This window comes from Pelophylax lessonae (assembly GCF_965119305.1).
Source record: "Pelophylax lessonae genome assembly, chromosome: 1".
NCBI classification, from domain to species: Eukaryota; Metazoa; Chordata; class Amphibia; order Anura; family Ranidae; genus Pelophylax; species Pelophylax lessonae.
In genome coordinates, this window is record NC_138768.1 from 752,183,089 (window position 1) to 752,208,718 (window position 25,630).

The following is a 25,630-nucleotide window of genomic DNA, read 5'->3' on the forward strand; positions in this document are numbered from 1 at the left end:
GGCTAGGCTTTGCTGCCCCTTACGACCAGGGCGGTCGACCAAACACTAATACAAAAACAAAGAAAGGGCGCACCAGCCTAGCGCATTATCCTCAGCGAGTTTATTAGATAAAAGTTAAAATCAGCTACTCACAAACATTCGTGAAATTCAGACACATCAATTCCATAAAGCCGCCTCATAGCAGAGGTCCAACGTCTTTACTGGAAGCAGAGGGCTGACGCGTTTCGAGGCCGTGCCTCTTCCTCAGAGCCTGGAGACCATGGTCTAGTCCGTTGTTTAAATATGGTATGGAGGACCAGGCCTCCACATGACCCTTGGGGATGTGGGAGGAGATATCGCCCAAATGAGCGTGGCTACACAACTACTTGCCCAAAAACATTGCGGATCTCAATTGTAATTTGCTGGCCCTATGCGACCATTCACTCCACTGGTGAGCTGATCAGTCCACAACCACTTCTCAATTCATCATAAACATTTCATTACATGCCAAATAGTACATTTAGGATAGTATAGTAAGGCAGACCTGTACATGACTCGGTCCATGCTGTACAGGGCATTAAGTCGTCCTCTTGCGGTGATGTAGGAACAATCCAGCACAAAATAGTAATCAGAGCATTGCTTATGTCATTGTATATATATATGTATATATGTAAATACACACAGTTCCTGCAGACGGGCAATATGTCAAACTAATTTGACAGATTATGGACTGTCAAGAGTAGTCCAATGAACGTGCAGGAAGAGTAATGGTATTAAGCACATTACCTGGTGGTCTAGTGGTCCGCTGTTGATTTAATGCCTCTGAATATTGATTGTATTACATTATAGCGGCGGAACAAGGCCAGATTTGTGGAGTGCACAACTTATATTTGTCCTCTGCACGGATTCTTCCACCTGAGCTGTGGATCTTTGCAGCTCCACCAGACTTGCCACGGGCCTCTTGGCTACTTCTGATTCTGATTAATGCTCTCCTTTTGTCTGGCCTGTCCGTTTAGGTGGACCACCATGTCTTGGTAGGTTTGCAGTTGTGGCATACTCTTCATTTTCGGATGATGTATTCAACAATGCTAAGTGAGATGTTTAAAGCTTGAGATATTTTTTCATAACCTAACCCTGCTTTAAACTTCTCCACAACTTTATCCCTGACTTGTCTGGTGTGTTCCTTGGTCTTTATGATGCCGTTTGTTCAATAAGGTTCTCTAACAAACCTCTAAAGGCTTCACAGAGCAGCTGTATTTATACATAGATTAAATTACACACAGGTGGACTATTTACCAATTAGGTGACTTCTGAAGGCAATTGGTTCCACTAGATCTTAGTTAGGGGTATCAGAGTAAAGGAGGCTGAATACAAATGCACGCCACACAATTGACTACATCAGCCTTTTTCCATCAGGGTGCCTTGGCAAAATACCTAGAAATTTACAATAACTGCATACAAGTCAGTGGGTGGATCAAGTCTGCCTATTTGTTACATAAAGGCACGTTTTCATTGTGCACCATTACAACCTTCTAGCGGCCAGTGTCCTAACAACCATGATGTCATCGGTTGATAAAGAGGGTGTTGCGCTCCTGCAAAGCATCTTAGTTTGCCCCACCCATGGCCCTTTTCTTCAGCACTGGGGGTCACATTAGCTGAGTGAGGGAGAGAAACCGAGGTAGAAGAGAAACATTGAAGTACTAATCAGTACCAGTGTGCAAAGGTGTATTTGCTTTGGAAGAATAAATCACTACTAATGTTGGGTGTACTACGCATGTGGATGTAGGCACATTATGTAAAACTATTCGTTTCGTTTTTTTAAATTTAGAAAAGGGACGCCTCAAGATTCTGTGGTATTTTAAAGGGTGCCTTGACTGAAAAAAAACTGGCTTACACCACAACGTTGGTGATGCGAGAACAACGCAGACATTCTGTGCTTTTCTGGAGCAAACTTTATGGCACTTAGCTGCATTGCGGCGACCTAAATGAAGCGCACACTTCAAATAAAGTTACAAAAAAAAAAAAAGTAAACCGTGCCTTGGTTTGTAAAACGCAAGACACCACTTGTCACTGCTACACAGCGGACACCAGTTGCACACTCAAACCGAGGATTTTATACTGCACCTAGTGTGAGCGTAGCCCAAGTCTTTCTGTTGCTGATTTAGGAGCAGCTTATTTCAAAGGCTACAATAAACATACATCTTATATTATGGCAGTCCCAAAGTCCAGTGTTTTTTATTTGTATTTTATTCTTCTTTTCACATCATTTTATTTTAGTTGATAATTGAATCCACCATATAGTGTTGTGAAATGGTAAGCCATAGAATTTTATTCCGTTATATACATCATCTTCTGTTTTGGGATAATTCATTTCATTTCATGAAATGCTGTTAGATGGTACACCTTTTATAATAGTTGGTTTTATACACGTTCAGTGACAGGAGTCACCATAAAGCCCGGTTCACATCTACACTACAGTCCATTTAACATGGTTTCCTATGGGACATGTTCACATCTATGCTTTTTTCAGCTGCTGCGTTTTTGCAAAGAGCCAGAGACTTTTTTTTTTAAACGCAAAACGGTGCATTTGTGGTTCTATAGACTTCAATGGAGAAGTTGCAGAAAAGCATGTAGTGAGTTTTTTGCCACAATTTTCATTTTTTTACCTGCCCAACAACAAATTGGCCAAAAAAAAAAAAAAATATATAATTTTTGTAAGAACCTACCGTAAAATTCTTTTCTCTGAGTCCTCTGACAGTCGCCGCCCGATGGTATTAGCCTTCACTAATGGGTAATGGCGCACTCTGCAGGAGCAAGCTAGGCAGATAATTAATTATCAGGTTAATACAAAAAAACTTTTGCAACTCAGCACACCACTAGGGGGCCATCCCTCAGCCATTACCAGAACCCAATCTGATATTACCTCAGTTTGTAGCAAGCAGTACCGGAAAGGCAACAACCCCCAGATCCAAAAACCAGAGGGGTGGGGGCGGCGACTGTCAGGAGGACTCAGAGAAAAGAATTTTACGGTAAGTTCTTACAAAAATTCTATTTTCTCTTACGTCCTCTGACAGTCGCCGCCCGATGGTATTAGCCTTCACTAATGGGACGTCCCAAAGCAGTGCAGGTATGAGGGGTGGGAAAGCAACGCAACCAATTTAGAAGGTAACGCAAATAGCCGGGCCAGTAAAAACCCGAGCCCACAGGAAAAAACTGGAACAAACCCAGAAAAGAACACCACATAAGGCGGGACAGTAACAATAATGTCCCCTTAAACAACTGCCGCACTCAAACCTGTGCGGCCAAAGGAAGCATCCGAAGATGCCAAAACAGCAAGGTTGTAAAAACTTTGTGAAAATGTGCACAGACGACCAGGTCGCCGCCTTGCACACCTCTGTCCGCTGCGTCTGCCAGAGGATCGCGAGTCCTGGCCACAAACCTTACCACCTCCTTGTGGAGACGGGACGCAAACAAATCCACGCCCGGGGTCCCCTACCGTGTCCCCCACCTCCGCGTGTAGGGACCATTCCCCTTGGTCCAAAGTCTGGCGACTCAGTCCGCCTGCCAGTGTTCCACACCCGGAATGAGAATGGCCAAGAATGCAAGTATTGATCAGTAGCAAAGTCTCCCCCCCCCCCCCCGACCACGTCCCCTGGGCGCAAAGCGTGCCCAGAACTCATCCCCAGCCCGACAGGCTGGCATCCATGGTGACAATCGTCCATAATAGAGCCCAGAAGGACTGACCCCGTGTCAAGGACGGCGGCCGGACCCACCACAGGACCGCACCGGATGACTCAAGGAAATACTCCTTTCCAAGGACTGAGATGTCCTGTCCCACCTGTCCAGGATCTCCGCTTGCAGAGACCTGGGGTAAAATTGATCAAATGGAACTGCTTCGAAGGCTGAGACCATCAGGCCCAGAACCCGCATGCAGGTCCGCAAAGAGGAGAGATTGCCGTTCCTAAAAGTTCTGATCTCCTCCCGCAGAGTCCCGAGTTTGTCCTCCGGAAGGAAGACCCGAGATTGACGACCCCTAGGTACTGGAAACGAGTAGAGGGAGTCAGTGCCGACTCCTGAAAATGGACGGTCCACCCGAACTCCTGAAGTGTCTGAACCGTCACGGCCAGATCTTTCGCCAAGGTTACACATGAGTTCGACCTCAACAAGAGTTCATCCAGGTAACCAAGGACCACAATGCCCCATAAACGCAGTAAAGCTAGCACTGGAGGCAATACCTTGGTGAAAACCCTGGGAGCCAAAGCGAGACCGACCGGATGGATTCCATCCCGAACTTCCCGCACAAAGCGGTTCAGGGACTACAAGTCCAGAATCGGACGCACCATGCCCTCTTTTCTGGGCACCGTGAACAGGTTGGAGTAAAAAAACGGGAAACCTTTCCCGGAAAGGAACGGGTACAATGACTCCGTGGGCAAGCAAATCGTGCACAGCCCCCATGAGATCCCTGAAACGATCAGGGGACAGCTGGAGAATGGACGGGAAGAACCTGTCTGCGGTGCGGGATCGAAACTCGATCTTGTACCCTGAACGAATCAGTTTGTGAACCCACTTGTCTCGAATGCCGGACAACCAGGGTTCCTGAAAGAAAAGTAGATGTCCCCCCACCCCGACAACGGGGAGGGCTTCCCTGTAGGGAGAGGTAAACTGGGCCGCCGAACCAGACGCACCGGCATGTGGCTTAACCGACCACAGCTCCTCGTGGCCACCGGAAAGTCAGAAGGGTTTACCTTTCTCCTGCGTCCCAAAGGCACAAGGGCAATTATGTTGAGTCTTGAAGGAGGGCCCCCTTCGCGTGCGGAGGGGCTCACCCTAGGTGACCCGGGGCAGCCGAGTACTCTTACCTCCCGTGAGGCCCTTAAGCAACTCAACTAGAGTTATCCCAAAAAGACGACCCCCCTCATAGGGGACTTCAGACACCGTCTTTTTGGACGCGTGGTCAACCGACCAGCGCATTAACCAGGTAATGTGGTGGATCGCAATCCCCACCGCCGACAACCGTGCGACCAACGGAGCCCCGGCCAAGGCCGCGTCGCACAGGAACATCGCAGTGTGGATGAGCTGATCCTGCTGCAAAGCCCCTTGCACCATATCGTGAGCGCCCGAGAGGCCATCACTGAGGTAAAACACAGGTTTCAATAGGGAACCCGCCACTAAATAAATGTGGCGGGCAAGCGCTTCCACACACCTATCAGCTAGATCCCTGAATACCGAGAAATCCTCTACTGGCAGCAAGGTGGACTTATTCAGCCTAGACACAGTGTGATCCCCTGCTGGGGACACCATCCAACGTTCGTCTACCGCCTCCAAAAAACAGGTAGCTGATGCAAAAACGCTTAGACACCACCAACATGTGCTAAATGCGCCGCCACTGGCCATTCACAATCCCGTGAAAACCCTCCGGGCAGGAAAAAAAAGCCTGACCCGACTTCTGGGGTCTGCGGAACCCGAACAAAACGGACCGCTCACTTGATTGAGCCGGCTCATCGTTAAGATTGAGAGTTTCCGTTATGACGCCCATGAGAGCATCCATCGTAGCAGGTTCCCGCGTTACAGAGGAGGAAGATTCCCCCTCCTCTTCTCTCTCAAAACGGCGGACCGGGACCCCTCAGGGGGACCATCGTCCGTGGCAACCATTTTGGGCTCAGAGTCAGAGGACTGGGAGGGCACAGGCCGTTTTTATGGAGGAGCGTGCCGACATCAGCAGATTCACCTGGGACGCCAAAGTCGCCAGAGCAGCAGATATAGGGGCCATGGGAGAGGATTCAGGTGTACCCGAAGCCCCCACCAGGTCTGCGGGGGATTTATTATCCTGGGAGTCCATATTTGCCTTAAAATAAAAAAGGGACGCTGGCCCTTTAAATTAGCGATTCCCGAGGACCCCCTCCCCCCGCAATCTGAGGAGCCCACTGTGAAAACACACTAGCAACAAGTAAAAATAGTTTTGGTTGAAAAACGACAGAGGGATTAACAAAAATCCCCAGCCTGTCAGCACATTTTTACACAGGAGAAAAGCAAGAAGAAGGAGGAAGTGACCTCACATCGCTAGAGGCCAGCCCTCAAGCCAAGAGAAAAGGTGCCTATTGAAAGCCTATGACAAAAGTCACAGGGAAAATGGCCGCTTGCCCTTACTAGGCATGTTGCCCACATCCAAGATGGCGCCCGACCGGGAGCCTGTGCAGAAATCCTAACATGGCTGCTGTCCTCACACAGAGCTGAGATACTGCACACCATAAAACACGGCGGCCGCCCCAAACGGCGGCAAAATAAGTGTACAAACACATTCTGGCTAACATCAGGGACCCCAGAGAGAACCTCTACAGCACCCCCAGCAGGAGCAGGGAGGGAAGGGCAGCCCACAACCCGGCCAGAAGGCGGATCCTACAGAGACCACCCGCCCTGCTATCCCCTAAGAGTGGGCCCACAACCCCCCAAACGTCCCCAGGGACAAGGGGGTATCAGTACTCACCAGTCCAGAAGCGGGCACCACTCAGATACGGGAGACCTCCCACCCTAAGTAGGGGTGCCGTCAGCCATGGAGGGACGCTAGCAACACGCGGTCGATCCAGGTTGAGACATCCTCAGCTAAGCGCAGCTCTGCAGGCTCGTCCCCATACGGAGGGGCACTGTCGTTGCGAGGCCTGGGTGTACCAGTAACCTGCGACGCTCAATGGCAGGCTGGGACTCCATAAAGGATCTATGATACCCAGACCGAGGCCCAGCTCTGCAGTCACTTGTAGTCCTCCAGGAAAGGAATCCCTGACTAACTAGTGATAGTGAGAGAAAATAAAAATCTATTGTGTAAAGAAAAAACACAAATTCAGAAAAAAAACAAAGAAAACCGAGACTCTAGGTCTCAGCATGGAAGACCTAGCTCTACTCCTGATGCTAGGCAGCTTCAAACTGAGGTAATATCAGATTGGGTTCTGGTAATGGCTGAGGGATGGCCCCCTAGTGGCGTGCTGAGGTACAAAGTTTTTATGTATTAATCTGATAATGAATTATCTACCTAGCCTGCTCCTGCAGAGTGCGCCATTACCCATTAGTGAAGGCTAATACCATCGGGCGGCGACTGTCAGAGGACGCAAGGGAAAAACCACAAAAGCATTAAAAAAATGCAAAACGCATCAAAAACACGTGTGCAAAAAACACAAATCTCACTACAAAAACAGATCAAAAGCAAACTGCATAAGTGTGAAACCTAAGGAAGGGGGACATTGAGAGGCCGCTAAACATTGGAAGATTGACCTGTGTGACATTAGGTATACACAAAAAGTTGTGAAAAAGTAACTTTGGAATGCTGGTATTTTTTAACTTTATTTCTGGTTATGCACAGCACCATCCACTGCAGTCACTGCAAGCAACCCCAGAAGTTACATCTGGTCTATGCATTGTGCAGCTCTACATAGGATTTATTACTTTCAATAAAAAAAACTTTATATGTGTCAAATAAATGACACTATTTCGATAAATAAAATGTACAACTACAGGGAAATTTCTTGGTCTAGTCAGATTTACTCACTAAACCAAACAAAAGCAAATGCTGCAGATCTGCACAGTAATCAATTGTCTGTCATATGCCATACAGTTTATAAATATGTTCTGAATTAGAGGCTTCTAAATACTAAATTTACAGTCATGCTCCCGAGTATTAATACTCAGATGAACACTACAAACTATTTTTTTTTGGAAGCTGGTGCTCATCACATGATACGAAGTGACATTGTATATGTTGTACTGGATATTTATCTTACCATTGGAGAAAGGTAACTCACTTTCTTTGTATGCAATCTCTTCTTCTTTTCTTAATTTTCTTTCCCTAAAAATGGCTTCAGGACTCCCCCAAACTTCCACTGCCCTGTGGAAAAAGTTTTTACATTGCTAATTAGCACAAAGTCACACCAAGAATTATACTGCTAATGTGCCATTTTTTCTAAATAACAGGAACATAAAAAAATGTTTCTCTAATGCATAATTTAAATCCAAACTCCAAGAGAACCTTATCTAAATGCAGATCTCTCTTCCTCTTCTCACAGGACAGATTGAGAGCAGTGGGAGCCATTGGCTCCTACTGCTGCGAGTCAAATCCTGTGAGAAGGGAGCGGGGTCGAACCGCACCACGCTTTGTCTAAGAACACACTCAGCCCGACTCAAAAGAGAGAGTGTCCACATGTGTACTCCCATAGCAGCTTTCTAGGAGTTCATACACAGGAAAGGAGGAGCGGAGAGTGTCGACAAGAAGAGGGTCAGGGCTGTTCTGGGCAATAAGTATAAACCTCTTATTTTAGAAACAAAAACTGCATTTTTGACTTACCGTAAAATCATTTTTTCTGAAGTTCATTGACAGACGCACATACGATATGGAGGAGAACAGGATCAGTCTGCTGTGCAGAGAAAACGATCTTCACAGGAAGAGCCAGTACATGGGTCATCACTAGAGTAAAGGCCTAGCTGCTCCCTGCTGTCCAGCGTTAGCGGATTCTGAGAAAATGGCCACCCAATGCATTCCTATGGGGAAACCACAAAAACATGGCCGCCTATGCATTTCAATGGGAACTTCTGCAAAACGAGGCTGATTGATTCTACAGTAAAATGGCGGCCCCATCTGCGCGCCATGCGGTTTCCAGGACCCGCTAAGAGGTCCAAACTATTAGTGGCATTGGGGGCTCCCACTGGGGACCCCCACCATGATTAACCTTCCCCCAGCAGATCCGCTATAGCGGGACCGGCGCGTCCACGCCTTGAGGACCCCCATCGCTGACAGAGGTAGTGACCTCTACGATGGTGGGGAGGGAGGCCGTGGGGGGAGCCTGGTACATACCGAGAGGCCAGAGGGAATGAGGGGTACCTGAGGGTCCGAGCTTCCTAGGGAGGGGCCTACGTTCGCCCCGAGACCGCCAGAGCTATGGGGGGGACACTACTCACCATACCAATGACTCTGGACAGGCTACCTCTCCACTCAGGGTGGGGGTGCTGATGGCCAAGGGCTACGCTGCGACCCAGGCTGAACCAGGTCGTGTGCATCCCGGCGAGGTGTTTCATTTGCGGGCCAGCCCCTGTCCATTGGGGCTCTGTCGTGGCCTAGCGCTGAGCACAAGCTCGCTGGCCGGGCTGGGAAACCTTGAGGATCTAGGATATTCAGTCCGAAACCCAGTCCAGCTGTTGATTGCAGTTCTCTCAGGAACATAACTAGCTAAAAAATAAAAAATTTTAACAAAGGTTCCCTTTAAAATAAAAAAAGACAAGCTAAGACCGAAGTCCCAGCCAGGAACTAGGCCCTACTCCTAAACTAGGCAGAAACAAACTGAATCCTATAGCAGAGTGAGTGGATGTACACCTGCAGGGACTGCCCCATAGGCGTGGTAAAGATTTTTCCTGCCTAGTGTCCTACTCCTGTAGGGGGCAGCATAACCCAATGGTCAAGAGGAATATGGAGCTGCGTCTGTCAATGAACAATAGAGAAAAAAGGTTTAGAACCACTTTGAATTACAATATGGGAGGTGTAGTAATTGTGTGTAGAATACATATATATATATATTGTTGTCTTGTCCAGAGAAGGGCAACTAAACTAATTAGGGGATTGGAGGACCTTGACTATGAAGAGCGTCTACAATCGCTCGATTTATTCTCCCTGGAGAAGAGACGTCTGAGGGGGGACATGATAGCAATTTATAAATATCTTAATGGGGATCCCAGCTTAGAAAAAAAGCTGTTCATTCGAAGGGATTGCATGAGGACTCGAGGGCATACAATGCGATTAGAGGAGAAGCGTTTTAACCTCAGGCAACGCGGGGGGTTCTTTACTGTTAGGGCAACAAGATTGTGGAATTCTCTACCACAAGAGGTGGTTTCGGCGGGTAGTATGGTGGCTTTCAAAAGACTCTTAGACTTACATCTCAAGGATCAGAACATTCAGGGGTATGGGAGATGATTACAGCCACACATGCCTACACAGGTTGAACTGGATGGACTATTGTCTTTATTCAACCTCACCTACTATGTAACTATGTAACTATATAAAGTGCAGTTACTCTTAATTAAAGTGATTAGAAAAGAAAAAGAAAATAGTAACTTTACAAACAAACATAACAAACATGTTCTCCTTTTTTGGGATCTCTCCCCCCCTTGGGATCTCTACCCCCCCCCCCCCCCCGGTGCTTCAGGCTTTTCTTCTCCATGTGGCACCGTAGGAAGCCACTGGGTTTGATTGACAGAAGCAGGAGCCAATGGCTCCCACTACTCTGACTGAGTCCAGTAAGAAGGGAGAGGGAGAGAGCAGCACTGCTCTCTGGCACAGCGCTGGACCAAGATTGGGCTCAGGTAAGTACCGTATTCAGGGGGGTCTGCACATAAAAAAGTTTTCTTCGTAATGCATAGAATGTATTAATGTGATTGTAAAGTCTCTTATTTATATAAAAAAACAAAAAACATGTTATACCTACCTTCTCTGTGCAGTTGATTTTGCACAGGGTAGCCTGGCCCCTCCCTCCTGTTGAGTGCCCCAAAAGCAAGCAGCTTGCTATGGGGGCACCCGAGCCGAGCTGCAGCTCCATGTGTCCATTCAGACACCGAGCTGCAGTTCGGCCCCCCCCCCCCTCTTTCCTGACTGGCTGACTTTAACAGCCACGGGAGTCACAAGCACAACGGTTGTGTCTCAGCTAATCAGGAGGGAGAGTCCCGGACGGCCGAGGGACATCGTTGCACAGAGATGGGGCTCAGGTAAGTAATTAGGGGTGCTGGGTAGACTGCTGCACACAAAAGGCTTTTTATCCGAATGCACATAATGGATTAAGATAGAAAACCTGCCTTCACAATTCTTTTAATGTAAAAAAAACTGAAGCCTTTTCAACCACTTTGAGTTTCTCAATACAAGTGTAAATTAGGTTTGCACTGATAGACTGTACATTTTAACATGCTAATAGAATTGTGATGATTGTACTGTGTAGGAGATGTGCAATCCATTTGGCAAATGTGACATTCCACATATGTATACATGAAGCACACACACTACCATGGCACCTGACAGCCCTATTCTATTAGTGCAGAGGTCAGTAAATGGTATAGTGACTTCCATGTTTTTATAGTGCAGGCAGAATGTAGGAGGCAAGGACAAAGGCAAGGACAAAGGCGGAGTACCAAGGATGTACTTAGGATGCCCTAATTATGGGATTTTTGTACTTACCTTAAAATCTATTTCTCTGAGTTCATCAAAATCTACTACTAACTACTGGGTTATATTGCCCCCTCCTGGAGTAGGACTAGGCAGAACAAAACACCTGGCTACGGCCTTGGGCTGTCCTCAGCTTGGTATATACCCCCCTCCCTGATCTAGGTAATCAGTTTAGTAGCAAGCAGTATTAGAAGTATAAGAACTCCATAGAGGGGTGGGTGCTGTGTCTGTCGATGAACTCAGAGAAATGGATTTTACGGTAAGTACAAAAATCCCATTTTCTCTTTCATTCATTAATGGACATAGCGCTCCATGAATCAAACTACTGGGATGTCCAAAAGCAGTGCCAAAAGGAAAATGAGGAGTGGGGAAAATAACCCAAGGCTAAACATAAGCGCCCTTAACCAGGACACATGAGCCCCATCTGAAAAATAAAGGTTTAAAGAAAAAAAAAAAAAAAAAAAGAAACACCCCTCAAGAGGGAACAGCCCCTCTTAAACAGCAGCCTGCAAAACTTTGTGGCCAAAAGAAGCATCCGCAGATGCCAAAGTATCTACCTTTTATAATTTTGTGAAGATATGCCCCGACGACCAAGTGGCCGCCTTGCAAACTTGCAATATTTGTGCCTGATGACAGAAGGCCCAAGAAGCACTCAGCACCCGAGTAGAATGCACCGTGACAGGGAAAGGTGGAACCTGACCTTTAATGGAATAGGCCTGAGTCATCGTCTATCTGATCCATCTGGAGATGGTAGCCAAGACGTGGCCAGGCCTTTTCTTGGTCAGTTCGTAACCACAAAAAGCCAGTCTGACCTCCGAAAGGACTCAGTAGCTGTCAGATACCCCCGAAACGCACAAACCACACCCAAGTTATGCAAAGCAAATTCCTTGGGATGAGCCAGCTCTGGACACAAGGAAGGCAACACAATGTCCTCATTAAAATGGAAGTTAGAGACAACTTTGGGAAGGAATGGTGGACAGGGACGAAGAACCACTTTATCCCTATGGACCACTAAATAGGGACTACAACAGGATAATGCCTCCAATTCCGATACCTTACGGCCGAGGTAATAGCCACCAAGAATATCACCTTCTGGGATAATGTAGGCAAGGGAATCTACTGACTATTCTGAAATAGAGGTTTCTGGAGAACCGAAAGTGCCAAATTTAAATCCCAGGTCGGCAAAAAAGACTGTACAGGTGGAGCCACATGTCAAACCCCCTGAATGAAGGTACGAACAAAAAAAAGAGTGCCACTGGTGGACTAGTCCACTTTTTTAAAAGGGACTCCTCAAAAGGGTATTCATTAGCTGCAAGTACTCCATTCAAGTACAACATTTTAAGTACAGTGAAGAGATATTGCAGGAGACTGAAGAGATTAAAGAGATACTGAAAGAGATTGGCTTGGAGTTTGCAACTGAATCATCTGTTTTTTGCTGACCATTGCTTGAGAAGAGGTAAGGAATTTGGTCAGGTGTTTGCTATTGTGCATTTGCTAATGAGATCAGCTCATTAAGGTGTTACATTTGTTGCTGGGGGAGGAGCTGTGAAGGAGTGTGTGTATATTTAGAGACATACTCATTAGCTGGCCTAATTCATTAGCTGCAAGTACTCCATTCAAGTACAACATTTTAAGTACAGTGAAGAGATATTGCAGGAGATAGTCAGGAGGTAGGCTGGAAGGTGGAAAAAAGAAAAAAAAAAAAAAAAAAAAAAAAAAAGGTAAGATTTGTTTGACTTAAATTTACAATTTTTTTTCTCCTCTTTAAAATGGCAGACTTGGTTCAGTGCAGGAATTGTTGTGCATTTATTTCATGTTCCACTCTTTGGAGATTCGGATGCTGTCAGATCTGTAGGCAATTCTCCTTACTGCAGCAGGAAATTGCATTTTTGAAATCAGAGATATTTAAATTATCTGGTAAACAAACTCCAACTGGGACTGCTGCAATGCCACTGCCACAGAGGACCCCCAGAAATGGCAGATGGGTTACTGTAGGTTCTGGAAGACTTAGAGTGGTGGATAGAAGACATGTCCCACAGTCGGTGGTTCTCCATAATTCATTTGCAGCACTCTCAGAATGTAAGGACAACATGGATATGGACTCAAGCACAGAGGGTGAGAAACCATCGACTCATATGTCTAATGTATGCCAGACTGCAGCCAAGGACAAGGACAAAAAAGATAAAGTGAAGTCTCAAAGGAAGCAGCTGTTGCTGGGTGATTCAATCATAAGAAGTGTGGAGCTTAAAGAAAATGGTTTTGTGAGATGTCTCCCTGGTGCTACTGCTAGACGAGATAGAAGGCGTATTATTAATATTGTTAAGCAAGCAAAGCAGGAAGGGGACGTGGATGTTCTTGCCCATCTAGGGACAAATGACCTGGCTTGCAATGAAGTGTCAGAGGTGAAAAAATCTTTTATCACACTTGGTAATGACGTACAGGATTTTGCATCCACCATTTCATTTTCCGAAGTTCTGCCTGTGCATAATGTTCAGAATGATAGGCAGAGGCGCATAAAGGAGTTCAACATATGGCTTAGTAAATGGTGTCAAGAGCAAGGATTTGGCTTTGTTTCTCATGATAGCTCTACTTGGAATAGAAAGGAACTGTACAAAAAAGATGGTTTGCATCTTTCTCTCAAAGGAACAAATGTACTTAGTGAACAACTCCAAGAATTTGCGAAAGAGTATTTAAACTAGGAAGGGGGGGGGGGGGCAAAAGAGTGAAAATACAAGAGTCCAATTGCCCCCCGAAACAATGCCAGAACAGGTCAGAAGCACAGAGGTTAAGAAATGATAAGCTCAGAGTCCTGTCTACAAATGCTCGCAGTTTAGGTAAAAAAATCAATGAACTTGGGTCAATAATGGCATCTGAGAATGTAGATTTAGTGGCTGTTACGGAGACATGGTTTAATGAAAGAAATGACTGGGACATAACCATACCAGGGTACTCTTTATACAGAAGAGACAGAGAAGGCAGGAAAGGAGGAGGAGTGGCCCTGTATGTGAAAGATAGCATTAAATCTAACCTAATACAAGTTGGTGAGGCCAACATAGAGTCAGTTTGGGTTGCGTTGCAGTTTGCTAATCATGCAGTAACTCGTGTAGGTGTGATATATAGACCACCTGGTCAAGTTAAAGAACTAGATGATCTACTAGTTGAAGAAATAGCTAAAATGACAATGAAAGGAGAAGTTATCATTACGGGAGATTTCAATCTTCCAGATATAAACTGGAAAACCAAAATAGCAAGTTCTACCAGGAGTACAGATATTCTAAATTCCCTACTGGGGTTGTCTCTGCAACAAGTGGTTGAGGAGCCAACCCGGAGGGAGGCCATTTTGGATTTGGTATTCACAAATGGGGATTCGGTATATGATGTCATTGTAGGCGAAACCTTGGGATCTAGTGATCACCAGTCAGTGTGGTTTAATATAAGAACTGTGAAAGAGTCACACCACACAAAAACAAAAGTTTTAGATTTTAGAAAAACAGACTTTTCAAAAATGAAATTAGTCATAAATGAGTCCTTATCAGACTGGAACGGATTACATGGAGTCCAGGAGAAATGGGACTACTTAAAAGGTGCATTATTGAAGGCAACAGAAAATTGCATTAGACTTGTCAGTAAAAGCAAAAAAAGGAAGAGACCACTGTGGTACTCAGCAGAAGTGGCCCAAATCATTAAAAATAAAAAGCTAGCATTTTGTAATTATAAAAAAACCCAGAGCAATGAAGATAAGGAAATCTACAAGATTAGGCAGAAAGAGGCCAAGCAGGTTACAAGAACTTCTAAAGCGCAGGCAGAAGAAAAACTAGCTCAGTCTATGAAAAAGGGGGATAAGACATTCTTCAGATATATAAATGAAAAAAGGAAATTAAAACAAGGAATAACTAAATTAAAAACAAAGGACGGAAGGTATGTAAAAGAGAATAAAGGGCTAGCCGACTGCCTTAATGAATACTTCTGTTCAGTTTTTACAGAAGAAAAAGGAGAAGGACCTCCACTTGAAAGGATGACTAATGAATCGTTTGATGCATGTGTCTTTACAGAGGAAGACGTTCTAAGATTGCTGTCTAAAGTGAAGACAAATAAGTCACAGGGTCCTGATGAGATACACCCAAAATTATTAAAAGAGCTTAGTGGTGAGCTGGCAAAACCATTAACAGATTTATTTAACCAATCATTAGTAACAGGAGTCGTCCCGGAAGATTGGAAATTGGCAAATGTCGTGCCCATTCACAAGAAAGGTAGTAGGGAGGAATCGAGCAACTATAGACCAGTGAGTCTGACATCAATAGTAGGCAAATTAATGGAAACCCTATTAAAGGATAGGATTGTGGAACATCTTAAATCCCATGGATTGCAAGATGAAAAACAACATGGGTTTACTTCAGGGAGATCATGTCAAACAAATCTTATAGATTTTTTTGACTGGGTGACTAAAATAATAGACGGTGGAGGTGCAGTAGACATTGCATATCTAGATTTTAGTAAGGCTTTTGACACTGTCCCACATAGAAGACTTATCAATAAACTGCAGTCATTGAGCATGGACTCCCATATTGTTGAGTGGATTAGGCAGTGGCTGAGTGACAGACAACAGAGGGTTGTAGTCAATGGAGAACATTCAGAACAAGGTCATGTTACCAGTGGGGTACCTCAGGGATCTGTACTGGGACCAATTTTGTTTAAAATCTTCATAAGTGATATTGCAAAAGGCCTCGATGGTAAGGTTTGTCTTTTTGCTGATGACACAAAGATATGTAACAGGGTTGATGTTCCTGGAGGGAAACGCCAAATGGAAAAGGATTTAGGAAAACTAGAAGAATGGTCAGAACTCTGGCAACTGAAATTTAATGTGGATAAATGCAAGATAATGCACCTGGGGCGCAAAAACCCAAGGGCAGAATATAGAATATTTGACACAGTCCTGACCTCAGTATCTGAGGAAAGGGATTTAGGAGTAATTATTTCAGAAGACTTAAAAGGTGGGAAGACAATGTAATAGAGCAGCGCGAAATGCCAGCAGAATGCTTGGATGTATAGGGAGAGGTATAAGCAGTAGAAAGAGAGAAGTGCTTATGCCACTGTACAGAACACTGGTGAGACCTCACTTGGGAGTATTGTGCGCAGTACTGGAGGCCATATCTCCAGAAGGATATAGATACTCTAGAGAGAGTTCAGAGAAGAGCTACTAAACTAGTACATGGATTGCAGGAAAAAACTTACCAGGAAAGGTTAAAAGGACCTTAACATGTATAGCTTGGAAGAAAGAAGAGACAGAGGGGATATGATAGAAACTTTTAAATACATAAAGGGAATCAACTCGGTAAAGGAAGAGAGCATATTTAAAAGAAGAAAAACTACCACAAGAGGACACAGTTTTAAATTAGAGGGGCAAAGGTTTAAAGTAATATGAGGAAGTATTACTTTACTGAGAGAGTAGTGGATGCATGGAATAACCTTCCTGCAGAAGTGGTAGCTGCAAATACAGTGAAGGAGTTTAAGCATGCATGGGATAGGCATAAGGCTATCCTTCATATAAGATAGGGCCAGGGACTATTCATAGGATTCAGATATATTGGGCAGACTAGATGGGCCAAATGGTTCTTATCTGCCGACACATTCTTTGTTTCTATGGTAATGTACAGCAAAACGTTTGGGGACCACAAAGGGTAATTTTGGTAGTTCCCATTCCTTACAGGAAAACCTGTCAAAATAAGGCACATAAGGAAACACCTTTGGAGTGCGAGGTGACTTATGCATACCAAACGACACAGCCACGTCTGTGGCAACTTTAGCCGCATCCTCCATTTTTAAAGTCTCATGCACTGCAGTGATAACTGCGTCTACCTTTTGAATTCGCTGCTGCGACCATGGAGGAATAATCCTCACTATCAGATGGATCTGGGGTGTGATATTAAGCCCCCTTGGATGGGCAGCATCCACGGCGGCATCAGGCTCAGAATCAGATGAGACAGATTGAGCAGGGAAAGGTGGGGGATGCTTCCCCCTAGGCCTTTGCCCACATGCCACTTCCTCCTGGGCTTTTGCTCACACGCCACTTCCACCCGGGACACTAAGGACTGCAGGAGCAAGTGCAGTGCAACCATGGGAAGCTGGGGATCTGAAGGACCTGCCACCTCCATGAGGGGGGTCAGTGGGGGAGAGGTGACATTGAGGCTGCATAGTGGCACCACTAAAGGATCAGGGTACCTATCAGCAGAGAAAGATAACAGGGACCCCCAAGGACTCACCCTACTGATCGGAGGAACGCAGAGAATTCAGACCCAGCATCACCATGGATGCTATGCATGGAGGTGCTTCGGTATCCCCAAGAGGCTTGGGTCGTCTCCAGCATCTCTTGGGCTAAGAGAAAATGGCCTCTGTGACATTAATCAGGCTACATAAACATGGCCGCCAACCGGAGACCAGTCAGACTAAGGGAGAATGGTCACCATCAGCCAGGATCTTCCCTGTGCCCTCTGCAACACTGTACCCTCTGCAAGGGGACCCTCTACTGAAGGTAGGACACACGTTAGGGGAGTCTCCGCTGCACAGTCTGCACTGGAACCCCCCTGCACTAAACCCACACTTGCAAAACAGTGGGGCATGAACCTAGGAGTTCTCCTACACTGGGACCCCTCCAGACTACCAGGGCAGGACACACTATCCCAGGACTCTTGCAGAGTGGGGATAGCACGGGAGACCCCAGGGGTCTCTGCTGCATCCTCTGCCTTGGGACCCCCATCAGACTCCAAGTCCAGACAGGGGGGGAAAGGGAGTGGGGGAAGCCCAGCTCACTGAGGGATTTTTATGGATGGGAGCAGGGAACCTGCAGGTAGGTCCGACCGTCCCTGGAGGCTACCCTAGTCGACCTCCAAAAAATGCCACAAGGGGAGGAGGGGACTGTACTTACCCTTCCATGGTGCGGGTAATGCTCCAGACAGTATCCTCGCCACCGAAGTAGGGGAGCTGTTGGCCAAGGGACTGCTGCGACTCAGACTCAAGCCCGGTCATATGCGACCCTGTGAGACATTTAACTCACGGGCCAGCTCCTGTCCATGAGACTATTTCGCGGCCAACCTAGCGCATTGCTGCGGTCTGCAAGTGCTCGCTGGCTGGGCTGGGAGGAACCACTGGATCTAGATTATCCAGCCTGTCGCCAAGCCAGCAGTTGATTGTAGATCTCTCGAGAGAAAAAACAAAAAAGATGTAAGGAAGGAGAAAAAAAAATTGCTAGGACCAGAGATCCCAGCGGGGAGCCTAGGTCCTTACTCCTGACTAGACAGATTAAAACTGATGACCTAGAGCAGAAAGGGGGTTATATACCTACCAAGCTGAGGACAGCCCATGGGCGTAGCCAGGTGTTTTTTGTTCTGCCTAGTCCTACTCCTGGAGGAGGCAATATAACCCACTAGTTTTGATTTATGGAGCGCTGTGTCCTTCGATGAACAAAAGAGAAAATTGTGTTACGTATGTATAATGGAATTATCCTGAAAAATATCGGCAAAATAAGCTCAGGGATTGCACCATGTGTATGCTGCATACACAGGTCAGCCCAGTCATGGGAGTAGATAGTGGTAGGTCTAGGTGGTTTAGTGGTCCATCTGAGGGATGGACCACTAAGCCTCCTAGACCCACCACTATCTACTCCCATGACTTGGCTGACCTGTGTATGCAGCATATACATGGTGCAAGCCTCATTCCCTTTTATCCAAAAAAGGGAACAACCAGCACCTAGTCCTATACATTGGAATTGCTTTGCGTGCAAGAAGTTCTTCAAGCGCTCAGTCGAACTATAATTTACCTTTAATTGATGCACTTTCAGCCTAATAATCACCTTTTGGTCATTAGGTTTAGGCCAGCACAACAGACAAGGCACCTAGGCATATCTGTATACAGGGCTACTTCACTGAGCAGTAGTAGCAGCAAGTCCTTCCTCTTCTCCCTCCCCGCAGTCTTCTGGGACACGTGCGCAGTGGGCAGTCGGCTGTGAAGCTAGCCGCCCAAAGTTAGGATGCCAGTGCTAGGAACTCAAAGGCTAGTGAAGAACTAGCCTGGGTGAGTGCGGCGCTGGATCATTGGACAGGTAAGTGTCTTTTAATAAAAGGTCACCAGCTACAGGATTGAGTGAACCTCTTCTTTAAAGTGACATTAAACTCTGGTTTAAAAATAATAAAATCTATCCAAGTATGTATTCTAAACTCAACAAAATCCCTTCTATTACTCTCAGCCTACTCCAAATCTACAAATCCCTTTTGGGTTTTGTTTTTTTTTGCTACTGTGATCCAGCTTCCTGTTGGAGGGTGGCTATGTTTGTTCTCCATGGTCCCAATGAATGCAGCCACCCTCTCTTGCTCACTCCGGAGATTGATTAGGGACTATGTACTATGAGATATGTATTGTGCATAGAGTCGTGCATATGACCGCAACTAATGTGCTCTGCTTGTTACAAACAACAGGAAGTGAGGCTGAGAAGGAGAGATTCAGGAACTCATGTGAGACATTACAAGGAGCCAAAAAAAAAAAAAACACAGTAGGAAACGATTTCATAAAAAATAGATAACAGGGCCATTAGGTAGTGGATGTGCAAAGATTATTCTTGGAGAATAAAGATATTGTTTAATGTCACTTTAAAATACCATTTTATTATTTGGCATTAGTGTATGACACCTTGCCTACTGAACCAGAGCAGGACTTATTAAAGTAAGGCTTACAGAATATGATAAAGTCCTAATAACCGTTGTCTGTAACTAAGAAAAACTATATCAAATATGCCAAAATCTAAACCTCACTGCCCCAGAACTTGTTGGAGCCACAAAATAGCTGCTTTCATCTGAGACTTCCAACACAGGTCTATAGCTCTCTGACAGATTCCCAATGTTGTTAGATTTTGCTTAGTCGCATTGATAGAGATGACAGCAGCGTAAAGGAGTGTAAAGGACTAGGGTGAAGGTGAAAACCCCATCTAAACCCCAGTTAAACTTCTCCCATGTATGTCTCAAACCCCTAAATTGACTTTATGGTGCTCTGAACGATCCGTATGTTCTGCCTGGGGGTGAATTGCGCTGACTCCCAGAGAGAGAACAAAGGATTGGGGAAAGGATGGTAACCACATTTAAACTTCTCTTTAAGTTTGTTTCATATCTCCCAACTGTCTTTATGCTGTACTGAATGACCCGTATACTCCGCCTGGGGGTGAATCGCAAAGGACTGAGGAAAGGATTTAACAAGCGAGCCCCCCCTGAAGTCGTTATTTGAAAACTGATTGCAAGCATTGTTCAAAGGGAATACTATCAAGATAACCCATGGTGGAAAGGATATTATAGACTGTACTGTACTACGCTGTGATAGAAACCCCTCTGGCTCATCTGGCCATCCCTGCTTAAAGACAGGGCATGTCATAGCCCCCCAAGTGGGAAAAGGGTTAAAACAAGCAAGACCCCCCCCGATCCTTTACTCAGCACAGACTGTAGTGAGAGATTGCTCAGAATGGGGGGAGGAGCCTGTTAAAGGCCGCAGACACAGCAGCAGAGGACACAGGGATCGCTAGTAGACCCGCCCATGCTAGAACGGTGAGAGGGCGAAAACCCCCCCATTATTATTACATTAACCCACATAGTATTGGTTCTGGGTCTCCGAACTGTGTGTACCAAGTCTATGTAATTACATGATGGACAGTAATACATCACGGATCCCTACTTAGCTGAGACTCTATACTTATGTACAGCCAGGGATAAAGACATAGAGGGAGTCTGGTATAACCGGCCTGGAAGGAGCCACCAACACCAATTTATTCTTGGGATTGCCCTGATATAACTGTATACTACGCCCAAAATAAAATACATTTAATTACTAAGAGGGATTAAAGAGTGAGTGTACGCAACACTGACTGACTGAAATATACCAATTAAGTACCTCCACCCCCTCTGCCTCTATTGTACTGGAGGAATCTCTTGTAGTCTACTTCTGAGAAATTAAAAAGAGTTTCTACAGGGAAAAAACACCGTGAGAAATACAAGAGAGAGGTCCCTCAAAAGACCCCAGGGGACAATCCACTAAAGACTGACTACTTAGAAGAGGCCACTATTGAAATTTAAAAACCGGGTATATTTCTTCCAGTGCTAAAAATTTCTTGGCTAATTCCTAAGTAAATCCCTAAAAGAGGGACTGGATAGAGCTCAGCGGGGCAAGAGAATATTGAGGGAATATTGAGCAGGAGTACAGCTATTATCAAGAGTCATATAAACAAAGTACCATCATGTCCAAAATAAAGAATAAACAGACAAAGGAGACATCAGGGAAAACCGCAAAAATTACGGCAAGCCCCGGGACTATTAAAAGGTATATGACCCAGGAAGGGAAAGACCAAAATGAAACAACCGAAAACCAACAAGTGGTAAGACCAAAACAAACTAATGAAGGAAACAAAAAGATAAAAGGAACAAAGGCATCCGGGGCAACAGGTGAAGAGAGCCCAGATTTGTCCAGAGAGAGTATACAGACAACAGAGGACAATGACCCGGGGAAGGAAGAAGATCTAAGGATGAACGACCACCCCCCAACAAAATTAGAAATGATGGAAATGTTCTCGAACCTGGATAAATCAATTAAAACTGAAATGGCCACTTTATACAGAGATCTGGGCCATACATTAATAAGAGTAGAGGAAACTGAAAAGAAGATAAATACCCATGGGAAAAAGTTATTAAACTTAAATGAACGAATGCAGCAACTTCAGCTAGAACAGAGGAATATATTATATAAGATGGAAGACCAAGAGAACAGAAATAGAAGGAAGAATTTACGGATTAGAGGATTACCGGAAAAGAACAAAGAAGAAAATTTACAACAAATGCTGGAAAGTATATTCAACCCCATCCTAGGGAATCCAATAACAGACAAAATAGAATTTGAAAGAGTACATAGAATACGGAAACCTCAGAGTGCCCCAAAAGGAAAACCAAGAGATGTAATAGCGAGATTCCATAGATATGAAGTGAGAGCCCAAATTTGGGAAAAAATGAAAGATAGACCAAAACGGAGATACGAAGAAGACGAACTACAAATATTCCCAGATCTTTCACAGGAAACGCTGAACAGAAAACGTATATTAAAACCAGTAGTGGAAGAGCTAAAGAAGCAAAATATACAATATTTTTGGAGACACCCGCCAGGACTGGGAGCACGAAGAGACGGAAAAATGGGCATACTGAGGTTTCCTGAAGATATGCCAACATTTTGTGAAACTTTAAAGCTACCAGAAATAGTGGTCCCAGGATGGACTGAAGAAGAAATCCCAGAGGAAGAAACTGAGGAAGAAACCCAGTGGCAGGAGAAGAAGAAAAAGAACAAGAAAATTAGGGAATAAGGAAGGAGGAAATTAAAGAGAAGAAAAAAAGAAAAAAAAAAAAAAAGAGAGAAAAAAAACGACTGAACTGTGGAGGGGGGGGGGGGCATGGGGGGAGGGGGGGTGGGGGGAGGGGGAGATTGTCAGAGGTTACACAAACGGACGGCACCAAGACGGGATAGTAGGTAGAACCTTTCTCCCTAAACATGGGAGGGAAGGATGGGAGGGGCGAGCAGGGGCAGAGCTCAACCTCGGGAGAATGTCGATGGAGGGGAGGTAAATCGACTACCCTAGTTAAGGGAAAAGAGAGTACTAGGGCTCCATTAGGAGGAAAAAAAGGAGGAGGGAGGGGGGGAGGGAGGAGGGAGGGGGGTAGAGGGGGGAGGGGGAAGACGGAAGAAGAAAAACCAAGAAAGAAAAAATATCGAGCCCATAAAAACAAATACCTAGTGCACCCAAAGAGGGATCATACTTTTGAAGAGATAACCCCAGACAAACCTAGCTAAGAAAAAATGAGTGTAGTCAATTATATTTCGTATAATGTACGAGGAATGAATTCCCCTATAAAGAGACAAAAAATCCTAGGTGAAATTAAGTATCTAAAAGCAGATGTTATATTCCTACAGGAGACCCATATCACACATGAATCAAATGTCAGATTGTACTCCCATAGTCACCCCACCTGGTATTATGCAGATACACTAAAAAAAAAATCAAGTGGGGTTGCTATTGGCCTCGCTAAAGGGATTAGATTTAACCTAGAAGACAGATCGACCGATCCGGAGGGAAGATATCTCCTCCTGAAAGGGACGCTAAACGGAGAGGAGGTTACATTAGTAAATATCTATGCCCCGAATGAAGGACAAATAGCCTTCTTGGGGAAAATTCTGGGGAAGTTAACAAATTTTAAGAAAGGAGGAGTGGTCTTGGCAGGGGATCTCAACCTGAGCCTCGACCCAAAAATGGATAACACAGCAAAAAATCAAAGGCGCTCGAACCACCAGACTAAGGAAATAAGGACAAAACTGTATCAGAACCAACTAGCAGATATCTGGAGGATACTTAATCCCAAGGTGAGGGACTATACTTATTACTCAAACATACACAAGACATACTCCAGAATTGATTATTTCCTCATAGAACACAGATGGATCGAGAAAGTCTTAGAGGCAAAGGTCGGGATTAGGACCTGGTCAGACCACTCCCCCATTTCGGTAAAAATAAAAATGGGGAAAGAGCCAATTAAAAAGTCTATGTGGAAAATAAATGAGGAACTGATTAGAGATAAAAAATGGGGCAAGGAAATAGAAAAAGAATTGGAATTTTATTTTCAAATGAACGATACTGAGGAACTACCCAAAAATATAATATGGGAAGCGCAAAAAGCATATATGAGGGGAGTATTAATTTCAAAAGGAGCACAAAGGGAAAAAGAGAGAACAGAAATAAAAGACAGATTAATGAGAGAGATCTATGAAATAGAACAAAAAAGAAAAGATATAATAACAAAAACAACAGAAAAAAAAAAAGAACTAACCCCCCTGATAGAGAGGAAAAAAGAAGAACTAAAAGAAATATTGGAACAGGAAATAAGACAAGAATACAACAAAGTAGCGAGGGAAAAATATGTGGAGGGTAATAAGATTGGAAAAAATCTGGCAAGAATACTCAAAAAGAAAAGATCAATAAATTTTATAGACCGAATTAGGAATAGAGAGGGGGACCTGGTACATTCTACCACCGAGATAGCAGGGGAATTCCAAAAATACTATGGTAACTTATATGCAGTAAGGGGAGTGGGTAAACAAGAAGACAGCCCGGAGAGAGAGGAAAAGATTAAAAATTATCTGGAAAAAGCAAAAATGAAAAAAATAGATAAGGAAAAAATGGCTCTACTTGAGGCCCCAATTACGGAACAAGAAATAGAAAAAGCAATAAAAGATACCCCAGGAGGAAAAAGCCCAGGACCGGATGGATTTACCATCAGTTACTATAAACAATATAAAGACCTTTTAATTCCTAGGTTAAAGGGATACATGAACGGCCTGGGCTCTCAATTTGAAATGAGTAGAGAGGCCCTTCTTGCATCCATCACAGTTATTCTAAAAGATGAGAAAGACCCAACACTGTGCTCAAGTTATAGGCCGATATCTCTTTTGAACGCCGATACTAAGCTGTTCACGAAAATAATAGCAACTAGAATTAAAGGGCTGATGGCGGACTGGATACATGATGACCAGTCGGGCTTTATATCGGGCAGACAGGGAAAAGACAATGGGATTAGAACAATTCTGCTAATAGAACAAATGTTAAGAAATAAAGACCCAAGTGTGATATTATCGATCGATGCAGAAAAAGCATTCGACCGGGTTAACTGGGGGTTCATGTTGAAAACACTTGAGGAAACGGGCATGGGCCCCAGAATGATGTCATGGATAAATACATTGTACAGTCGACCATCAGCAAAAATAAAAATAAATGGGACAATGTCCGAATCGTTCGACATGTACAATGGCACGAGACAGGGGTGCCCCCTGTCCCCATTTATTCGTGATATCATTGGAACCCTTGTTAGCAACAATTAGAGAATGCCCGGATATCAAGGGGGTGGAAATTGGGGGAGTAGAGCATAAGGTTGCGGCTTTTGCCGATGATCTGCTGCTTTATGTCTCCAACCCTAGGATTTCTCTGCCAAACATAATTAGAATCTTCAAACAATATGGAGAGCTCTCAAATCTAAAAATCAACCAAACAAAGTCAGAAATATTAAGAATTAAAATGAGTACTCAAGAGGGGGATGGGTTAAAAACAGAATTCCCTTTCATATGGAGAAATGATGAGTTAAAATATCTGGGAATTAAATTAACACCAAAAATAGAACAACTATATACAGCTAATTTTATCCCATTATTAAATGATATAAAAACAGAAATAAATAGACTAATCTCAAGAGCTATATCATGGATGGGCAGAATAAATGTAATAAAAATGACGATCCTCCCAAAAATCTTATACAAGCTCCAAATGATACCTATTCAGATTCCAGAAGCATTCTTTAAAACACTAAAAGCACTAATAACTAAGTTTGTTTGGAAGCACAAAAAACCAAG

The 25,630-nt window shown here is 44.6% G+C and overlaps 1 protein-coding gene across 1 annotated transcript in view; it reads right to left on the reverse strand.

Moving 5' to 3' along the window:
- SLC30A9 (solute carrier family 30 member 9) overlaps positions 1-25,630 on the reverse strand; it is a 201,967-nt gene that overhangs the window by 106,698 nt on the left and 69,639 nt on the right. The window contains exon 6 of the mRNA XM_082243525.1: positions 7,770-7,852. Coding sequence (XP_082099651.1) covers positions 7,770-7,852 — 83 coding nt within the window. The remainder of the gene's footprint in view (positions 1-7,769; positions 7,853-25,630) is intronic.